General features: G+C 40.3%; 1 protein-coding gene across 1 annotated transcript in view; it reads left to right on the top strand.

Annotated features, from left to right (window-relative positions):
• The window catches only part of LOC107758142 (melanocortin-2 receptor accessory protein 2B-like), a 4,738-nt gene extending 646 nt beyond the window's left edge, over positions 1-4,092 (top strand). The window contains exons 2-3 of the mRNA XM_016575811.1: positions 1,051-1,150; positions 3,593-4,092. Of these exons, the coding sequence (XP_016431297.1) occupies positions 1,051-1,150; positions 3,593-3,998 (506 nt within the window). The 3' untranslated portion in view covers positions 3,999-4,092. The remainder of the gene's footprint in view (positions 1-1,050; positions 1,151-3,592) is intronic.
• The last annotated feature ends 6,966 nt before the right edge of the window (positions 4,093-11,058 follow it).

The raw sequence follows: 11,058 nt of genomic DNA, 5'->3' as shown, positions 1-11,058 counted from the left end.
CATGTGAGTCAGTGTGCGTGTGTGAGTGTGTGTGAGTGTAAGAGTGTGAGTGTGTGAGTGTGCGTGTGAGTGACTGTGAGCGTGAGTGAGCGTGTGCATGTGAGTGAGTGTGCGTGTGTGAGAGTGTGTGTGTGAGTGTGCGTGTGTGAGTGTGTGTGAGTGTAAGAGTGTGAGTGTGTGAGTGTGCGTGTGAGTGACTGTGAGCGTGAGTGTGCGTGTGCATGTGAGTGAGTGTGCGTGTGTGAGAGTGTGTGTGTGAGTGTGTGAGTGAGTGTGTGCATGTGAGTGAGTGTGCGTGTGAGTGTGAGTGAGTGAGTGAGTGAGTGAGTGAGTGAGTGAGTGAGTGAGTGAGTGAGTGAGTGAGTGAGTGAGTGAGTGAGTGAGTGAGTGAGTGAGTGAGTGAGTGAGTGAGTGAGTGAGTGAGTGAGTGAGTGAGTGAGTGAGTGAGTGAGTGAGTGAGTGAGTGAGTGAGTGAGTGAGTGAGTGAGTGAGTGAGTGAGTGAGTGAGTGAGTGAGTGAGTGAGTGAGTGAGTGAGTGAGTGAGTGAGTGAGTGAGTGAGTGAGTGAGTGAGTGAGTGAGTGAGTGAGTGAGTGAGTGAGTGAGTGAGTGAGTGAGTGAGTGAGTGAGTGAGTGAGTGAGTGAGTGAGTGAGTGAGTGAGTGAGTGAGTGAGTGAGTGAGTGAGTGAGTGAGTGAGTGAGTGAGTGAGTGAGTGAGTGAGTGAGTGAGTGAGTGAGTGAGTGAGTGAGTGAGTGAGTGAGTGAGTGAGTGAGTGAGTGAGTGAGTGAGTGAGTGAGTGAGTGAGTGAGTGAGTGAGTGAGTGAGTGAGTGAGTGAGTGAGTGAGTGAGTGAGTGAGTGAGTGAGTGAGTGAGTGAGTGAGTGAGTGAGTGAGTGAGTGAGTGAGTGAGTGAGTGAGTGAGTGAGTGAGTGAGTGAGTGAGTGAGTGAGTGTGTGAGAGAGTGTGAGTGTGAGTGTGAGTGAGTGTGTGAGTGTGCGTGTACGTGTGTGAGTGTGTGTGTGTGTTCTAAACGCTGCTTTTTTTTTCGTCAGACTCTATTGTGATTGGTTTCTGGGTCGGACTGGCCGTGTTTGTTATCTTCATGTTCTTTGTTTTGACGCTGCTGACCAAAACAGGAGCTCCACATTCAGAGTGAGTAAAACACACACACACATTATTAAATATATGTGGATAGCATTTGATTTTTTAGGATTTTGATGATAAATGTGAGTTTATATTCAGATCTCTGACTTTCTGACTTCCACAACGTTGTTCAGATCTTTTCTGAAACTTTAATATGAAACTTTAACCCTCATAACACATTCATGTCAGTTTTGACCTGAAAGATATATATATATATATATATATATATATAGCATAGTTTTTAGTAAGAGAACAACATTTTGTAAACACTTTAAGAGCCTCAAAATACACTACTTGTTTTCAGTTTTTAAATTGTTTAAAGAGGTTTAATAATTTAAAATGTTTGGGTCATTTTTGACCCGGTGTGTATGGAGCACCAATAGTGTCAAAAATGCTTTCTGTTAAATGATCTATGGAGTTATATTAGTGTCAAAAACGTTTGTGAAATCTATTCATCTTATATCTCACACATTTTTGGACTAAATTTTGTGAACATGAATATGTACATCTATTGAGATGGAAAACTGATCATTTTTTAATCTGAAAGTGAAAGTTTATGCAACATATATATGTAGTATAATAAATATGAAGATTTTATAAGTTTGGACTGATTTTAAGCTATTCAAAGGAATCGAATTAATTTCCATTCATTCCACTGGTAATTCTCAGATTATATGTTCTTTTAAATTTCATAGAATGATACATTTTAAATAAAAGGTCTCATCAATATTGAAAAAAAATCTATATTTTGCATCATATATTTTTTGGTGTGGTTCATGTGTAATTTGAGATTTAACAAAAAATCAAAATTTTCAATATATAAAAAAGGTGTAAATGCAGTATTAATATGGTAACATTCAAAACTCTTTTTCACTTTAACTCTTTAAACGAGAAGTTGCCGATCAGATCAAATATGGTTGAAAGTTCTGACTGTTTTATGAAATAATGTGAAAACAGTGTTGATTTTGAAAGCATTATGAGATATTAAAGAGATCTCATCAGTCAGAGAGTGTGAGTCTTTGGGACTATAAATAAAATCCCACACAATACTGGAGCAGTTATTATGCCAAACTCACAGACTGTCCATAATTCACATGCACACACACACACACACACACACACACACGCTTAATGACACACTACATGCTGCTTTTTTTCAGATTTGTTATTGTAATCACATGCGCCTCCATAGAAACAGTCTTGATGAGTCCACGACTGATTAGAGTGAGTCTGTAATCACATATTCAAATGAGCAGAAACACTTCAGCTGCTGCATATATTACCGCAAATGAGCCCTGATTTAATTAGTCATACAAATGTGCTGTTCACCTAAATCATATAGCAGACATGGAAAAAATATAGATTTAAAAATGATTTAAGTTTCTACTACACTAAAAAACAAATTGGTGTAAAAACAATTTTTACACTCAAAAATTGCTAGTAAATTTAACAAACAATAACAAAAATGAACAGATTGAGTTAAACATTAAATTTTGAATTAGAAGAATCTGAAATAGCATTTTCTTGTAAAACATACTCGAATTGCCTTTGTTTTATTCACAGCTTCGAAAACCTGCTTATTACAGTGTATATAAAAAATATTTTTTTTAAAATCTGAAAATATATTTTGTGATATTTTAATAGAAATATTAGCACATTGCATTTATTAATATAAAAAGCTTTACATTTAATTTTAAAAAAAATGTAAATTAAAAATATAAATTGTAATTAAAATGAACATTTATGCCAAAATGGCATAAATCAGAAAGTCACTCATAAAGTTAGTTGGGGATCACGTTTTGGTATGTAGTTACTGATATTTCCCATATATTAAATATAAAAAAATTGTTTGATTAATTTTGAATGATTACATACAACCATATAACCTTGTAAAAATGAGAAAATGTAAATGAATGTAAATGTTAAATGAAAAATGTAATCTTGTGTTTCTGTTGTTGTTGTTTTTTTGTCATTCAATTAGTTTTTTTTTTTTTTTTTAAATATGTCTATAGAGTTTTTAGGGTTTTTTTAAATGAAAATGAGAATTTTTTTCTTTAGCTGAAGTAAAAGTACTTTTTAAATATTTTATTTTAGTTGATGTTTATTTTCTTTCAACTAACAAAGATGTTTTCGATGAGAAAATGCAGTGAGATTATTGAAGTTCAACCATACAATTGTGAAAAAAAATGCAATGAGAGTTAAATTCATATGGTTGTGTAGTTATATAAAAAAAATTTAAATTTTACTCAAAATCTAAATGTTTAATTTATATTAATGCAAATTTTTATATGTATTAGAAATGTTAAAATGAAATACATTTTAATATTTTTAAATATAAATTTAACTTTTATATTTAACTTTTAAAATAGGAAAATGCATTAAGATAATCTAATAGTCACAAGTTTCACGTAAACAAACACAAAGCCTCAGTCTGTCTGTGTTTCTCCGCAGGATCCCTGATCCCAGTGAAAAGCATCATGGTCTAGCTGACTGTGTGCTGGAGCTCGGCGGCTCTCAGGCGTTTTCTCTCCCGCCGCTGCCGGACGAATCACGTTCCCTCTTTCACTTCTACATTCACGAGGAGGCCGTCAGAGATGCTGTGATTGGCCGAGGGAGGCGTTGTGGGCGTGGCCCCGAGCTCCGCCTCCAGGGGGCGGCAGAGGACGAGAGAGGTGATGAAGACGAGCACTTCCTGTCCGACTTCCACATTCTGAACTTCGTGAGCTCCGAGCAGAACTCCAGCATCTGCAACGATGACGTCCTGCTGTGTGAGCCGTCAATCATCACAGACAGCCAATCGGCAGCTCTGAAGAGCTTAGAGCCCGCCCACACTTCCTATGATGTCATCAGACACTAACACACAGACTCACTTCTCACAGGGACAGTGACTGATTTTTAATAAGCTGCTTATTTTCAAGAAATGCAAATTGAAATGAGGATATATGGCTCGTTTTTATGCAGTAGATTATATTAGTGATCACAACATTTCTACAAGACTTTCACTATAAGGTATTCTGAACTCTGTGACTTTATTTAGAGTTTTTTTTTTTTTTCATTTTTATAAATTCTTTATTTTCTTTATATAAGAGATTATTTTCTCTTGTGGACTATATGTGAACATCTTTTATGTGAAATATCTTATTCAGCTCAGTACTAAATAAACAATAACATGCATTTTGTATGATCCCTCTTACTTTGGTAAAATAATTAACATTTTGCAGATTCTGAAACTTTTGACCTCAACTGTATGTTTATAACAGTCGCTGTTCCTTCTGAGGAAAGATGAGAGACGACTTGTGTGTCTCTGGAGGAGTAAACACCGTCATTAACGCATCTAAAAACCACCAAACACAAGGGTGGCAATGCAAAGCATTCTGGGTAAGAGAACCGAAGAGCTAAAATGAGAGATTTATTCCAGTGTCCCGCGTCTCTCACAGGTCTATAATGAGCGTAATGGCACAGGCAGCGAGGACACGGCACTTATAACGGAGGAAAGAGGGGAAATGTTGTTTCCATGGAGATGAGAGTAATGTGTTATAATAGAAAAGAACATTCATATCACTCTTATGCGATCTCTTTTGAGATTTCACCTTGGTTTTCTTTGTTATGGAAATAAAGCAGCCCAGAGAAATCATATGAAGCAAAAATGATGAAGCTTGTGTAAATTTAGATGTGGATATCGAGTTGTAAGACTCAGAAAAGGTTCATGATCACTATGCATTTATAAAACAATGATCATCTTCAGAATAAAACACACACACACGTCTACAATTGACTATAGTGTTTGACATACTGTAGTCTGTTACTATGGAAACAGAGCGGGATGGAGAGTGAGGGACTATTGGATTCAAAGGTTACATCCCATAAACACAAACAAACACACACACACACACACAAACACACACTCACTCACACACACACACTCACTCACTCACTCACTCACTCACTCACTCACTCACTCACTCACTCACTCACTCACTCACTCACTCACTCACTCACTCACTCACTCACTCACTCACTCACTCACTCACTCACTCACTCACTCACTCACTCACTCACTCACTCACTCACTCACTCACTCACTCACTCACTCACTCACTCACTCACTCACTCACTCACTCACTCACTCACTCACTCACTCACTCACTCACTCACTCACTCACTCACTCACTCACTCACTCACTCACTCACTCACTCACTCACTCACTCACTCACTCACTCACTCACTCACTCACTCACTCACTCACTCACTCACTCACTCACTCACTCACTCACTCACTCACTCACTCACTCACTCACTCACTCACTCACTCACTCACTCACTCACTCACTCACTCACTCACTCACTCACTCACTCACTCACTCACTCACTCACTCACTCACTCACTCACTCACTCACTCACTCACTCACTCACTCACTCACTCACTCACTCACTCACTCACTCACTCACTCACTCACTCACTCACTCACTCACTCACTCACTCACTCACTCACTCACTCACTCACTCACTCACTCACTCACTCACTCACTCACTCACTCACTCACTCACTCACTCACTCACTCACTCACTCACTCACTCACTCACTCACTCACTCACTCACTCACTCACTCACTCACTCACTCACTCACTCACTCACTCACTCACTCACTCACTCACTCACTCACTCACTCACTCACTCACTCACTCACTCACTCACTCACTCACTCACTCACTCACTCACTCACTCACTCACTCACTCACTCACTCACTCACTCACTCACTCACTCACTCACTCACTCACTCACTCACTCACTCACTCACTCACTCACTCACTCACTCACTCACTCACTCACTCACTCACTCACTCACTCACTCACTCACTCACTCACTCACTCACTCACTCACTCACTCACTCACTCACTCACTCACTCACTCACTCACTCACTCACTCACTCACTCACTCACTCACTCACTCACTCACTCACTCACTCACTCACTCACTCACTCACTCACTCACTCACTCACTCACTCACTCACTCACTCACTCACTCACTCACTCACTCACTCACTCACTCACTCACTCACTCACTCACTCACTCACTCACTCACTCACTCACTCACTCACTCACTCACTCACTCACTCACTCACTCACTCACTCACTCACTCACTCACTCACTCACTCACTCACTCACTCACTCACTCACTCACTCACTCACTCACTCACTCACTCACTCACTCACTCACTCACTCACTCACTCACTCACTCACTCACTCACTCACTCACTCACTCACTCACTCACTCACTCACTCACTCACTCACTCACTCACTCACTCACTCACTCACTCACTCACTCACTCACTCACTCACTCACTCACTCACTCACTCACTCACTCACTCACTCACTCACTCACTCACTCACTCACTCACTCACTCACTCACTCACTCACTCACTCACTCACTCACTCACTCACTCACTCACTCACTCACTCACTCACTCACTCACTCACTCACTCACTCACTCACTCACTCACTCACTCACTCACTCACTCACTCACTCACTCACTCACTCACTCACTCACTCACTCACTCACTCACTCACTCACTCACTCACTCACTCACTCACTCACTCACTCACTCACTCACTCACTCACTCACTCACTCACTCACTCACTCACTCACTCACTCACTCACTCACTCACTCACTCACTCACTCACTCACTCACTCACTCACTCACTCACTCACTCACTCACTCACTCACTCACTCACTCACTCACTCACTCACTCACTCACTCACTCACTCACTCACTCACTCACTCACTCACTCACTCACTCACTCACTCACTCACTCACTCACTCACTCACTCACTCACTCACTCACTCACTCACTCACTCACTCACTCACTCACTCACTCACTCACTCACTCACTCACTCACTCACTCACTCACTCACTCACTCACTCACTCACTCACTCACTCACTCACTCACTCACTCACTCACTCACTCACTCACTCACTCACTCACTCACTCACTCACTCACTCACTCACTCACTCACTCACTCACTCACTCACTCACTCACTCACTCACTCACTCACTCACTCACTCACTCACTCACTCACTCACTCACTCACTCACTCACTCACTCACTCACTCACTCACTCACTCACTCACTCACTCACTCACTCACTCACTCACTCACTCACTCACTCACTCACTCACTCACTCACTCACTCACTCACTCACTCACTCACTCACTCACTCACTCACTCACTCACTCACTCACTCACTCACTCACTCACTCACTCACTCACTCACTCACTCACTCACTCACTCACTCACTCACTCACTCACTCACTCACTCACTCACTCACTCACTCACTCACTCACTCACTCACTCACTCACTCACTCACTCACTCACTCACTCACTCACTCACTCACTCACTCACTCACTCACTCACTCACTCACTCACTCACTCACTCACTCACTCACTCACTCACTCACTCACTCACTCACTCACTCACTCACTCACTCACTCACTCACTCACTCACTCACTCACTCACTCACTCACTCACTCACTCACTCACTCACTCACTCACTCACTCACTCACTCACTCACTCACTCACTCACTCACTCACTCACTCACTCACTCACTCACTCACTCACTCACTCACTCACTCACTCACTCACTCACTCACTCACTCACTCACTCACTCACTCACTCACTCACTCACTCACTCACTCACTCACTCACTCACTCACTCACTCACTCACTCACTCACTCACTCACTCACTCACTCACTCACTCACTCACTCACTCACTCACTCACTCACTCACTCACTCACTCACTCACTCACTCACTCACTCACTCACTCACTCACTCACTCACTCACTCACTCACTCACTCACTCACTCACTCACTCACTCACTCACTCACTCACTCACTCACTCACTCACTCACTCACTCACTCACTCACTCACTCACTCACTCACTCACTCACTCACTCACTCACTCACTCACTCACTCACTCACTCACTCACTCACTCACTCACTCACTCACTCACTCACTCACTCACTCACTCACTCACTCACTCACTCACTCACTCACTCACTCACTCACTCACTCACTCACTCACTCACTCACTCACTCACTCACTCACTCACTCACTCACTCACTCACTCACTCACTCACTCACTCACTCACTCACTCACTCACTCACTCACTCACTCACTCACTCACTCACTCACTCACTCACTCACTCACTCACTCACTCACTCACTCACTCACTCACTCACTCACTCACTCACTCACTCACTCACTCACTCACTCACTCACTCACTCACTCACTCACTCACTCACTCACTCACTCACTCACTCACTCACTCACTCACTCACTCACTCACTCACTCACTCACTCACTCACTCACTCACTCACTCACTCACTCACTCACTCACTCACTCACTCACTCACTCACTCACTCACTCACTCACTCACTCACTCACTCACTCACTCACTCACTCACTCACTCACTCACTCACTCACTCACTCACTCACTCACTCACTCACTCACTCACTCACTCACTCACTCACTCACTCACTCACTCACTCACTCACTCACTCACTCACTCACTCACTCACTCACTCACTCACTCACTCACTCACTCACTCACTCACTCACTCACTCACTCACTCACTCACTCACTCACTCACTCACTCACTCACTCACTCACTCACTCACTCACTCACTCACTCACTCACTCACTCACTCACTCACTCACTCACTCACTCACTCACTCACACACACACACACACTCTCTCTCTCTCTCTCTCACACACACACACTGATTTCCAGGTGGTCTAAACTGGTCTTGAGCTGGTTTTTAGTTCTTTAGTAGTTGTTAAATAACAATAACTAAAACATTGTTTTTGTAGATTTTGACTTTTTTTTTTGTAATTTTTTTGTAAATATATACGTATACCTGGAATGAAAAGTTATGTAAAGTTACTAAATCTACAACTGAAATAAATATAAATTAAAAGTAAAAAAAAAAAAATATATATATATATATATAGCCTATTATTTGGAAAATTTACAAAAAATGACAAAAGCACTAAACAAACTAAAACTTAAATTGAAACGAATCCTGACAATATAAAATACTATCTAATTCAAAATGTTTATAAATATTTTAATAGTATAGAAATAATACTAAAAAGAAAATGTACCAGGTTTTATATATATATATATATATATATATATATATATAGCCTATTATTTGGAAAATTTACAAAAAATGACAAAAGCACTAAACAAACTAAAACTTAAATTGAAACGAATCCTGACAATATAAAATACTATCTAATTCAAAATGTTTATAAATATTTTAATAGTATAGAAATAATACTAAAAATAAAATTACATTTTATTAATATTTCTAAGTTATGAAAAATTTTTATTTCTAAATGTTCTCAGAACGTTTAAATGTCCAGTTTATTTAAATGTTTTAAAATTATTTTTGGTCGTACAAACATTAAGGGAACATTCCATTTTATCATTTGGCAAACATTACAGGAACGTTACTAACAGGAATGTTGTCTGAACGTTCTGAAACAAGTAGCGGCTAACATTTAAAAGACAAACAAACCGTTTCAGAAATACAATCCATGAACAATGTAGGCTATGTGCTAATATTTTGAGAACATTATTAAAAATGTTTGTTCATAACTTTGAGAGAACCGTTCTGAGAATGTTACTTGTTAGCTTTGTATGACCAGCTGGTAACTGGTTTGTTGCTGGTCCAAGATGATCTATTAGACTACTAGCTACTGTCCTAATAAATAATTGTTTTTATTGGTTTAAATAAAACTTCCACACCACTAGAGAAAGGTCTGTTAGTTAGTAGCTAATAACGAGCAGCTGTGATGCGGTTGTGTCGCCAGCAGGTGGCGCTCGCGCTTCTAAAGCTGAACTAAAGCTCTCTGTGAGTGTGTGTGTGTGTGTGTGTGAAGCCCAGAAACTGTGTTTGTGTTTGGTACAGACTCTGCCCTGCCATCTGGATCGCATTTCAGACCCCAGGAACCGAATATGTGCGGTTAAAGTGAGTCACGGCACCGTAACGCGCGAGAAACACAGCTAAGTCATTAAAGCTGAATTTTCCTCTGTTGAATGTGACTGTACAGACAGACGTGTGTTAAGGAAAGGCTTAAACATCACTTTTTCCAGCTCAGGGAACCTTTAGAAGAACAGTTCAGTGCCAGGCATGTTTAGAATCATAACGGGAATGGACGGTTACATTTACATATAGTGTGGGAATATGCAAATATTTTTGCAGAGACACATTTATGTGGCCCTATATAAATAAATAACAGCATAATAAATGTAAAATGGCCAAAATAACAAACACAAAGACACGTACAAGAGTGACCATGTGTGTGTGTGTGTGTGTAATAGTGACCATGGTTAGTAGTAGTATTTGTAGTAAAACCATGGATAATTTTCGTAAGGGTTTTCTTGCTATGATGTTATTATGACTCATTCATCCCTGTAGAACTCTATTAGCTGTCTAAGACCAGGCTGAGATACTAGTTTTCTTGCAAATACATTTGTTGAACCTTCATCCATATGTAGTTTTTTTTATATATATAGGCTATATATATTCCTATTGTAGGTATAATGCAAGCAACCATTGGAAAGCAATGACCCAAAAACCTCCATAACTCTATTGAACATTAACCTGTCTATCAGTCCATAAAAACATCAAGTCAAAGCAAGTTCCCACAGACTGAGAGATTCTTTTCATTTGTTTCCCTGCTCATTAAAGCATTTATACTCTGTGGTGTCAACGCCAAAGTCTAACCGTGGGTGTGGAGGCCTTGCATACATTAATAATTCAGTGTGTGTGAGTGTGTGTGTGTGTGTGTGTGTGTG

The sequence above is a fragment of the Sinocyclocheilus rhinocerous genome, unplaced genomic scaffold, assembly GCF_001515625.1.
Source record: "Sinocyclocheilus rhinocerous isolate Xijiao unplaced genomic scaffold, SAMN03320098_v1.1 scaffold2911, whole genome shotgun sequence".
In the NCBI taxonomy this organism is placed as follows: Eukaryota; Metazoa; Chordata; class Actinopteri; order Cypriniformes; family Cyprinidae; genus Sinocyclocheilus; species Sinocyclocheilus rhinocerous.
Note: the sequence above shows the minus strand (reverse complement) of the source record. Positions and strands in the feature narration are given on the sequence as shown.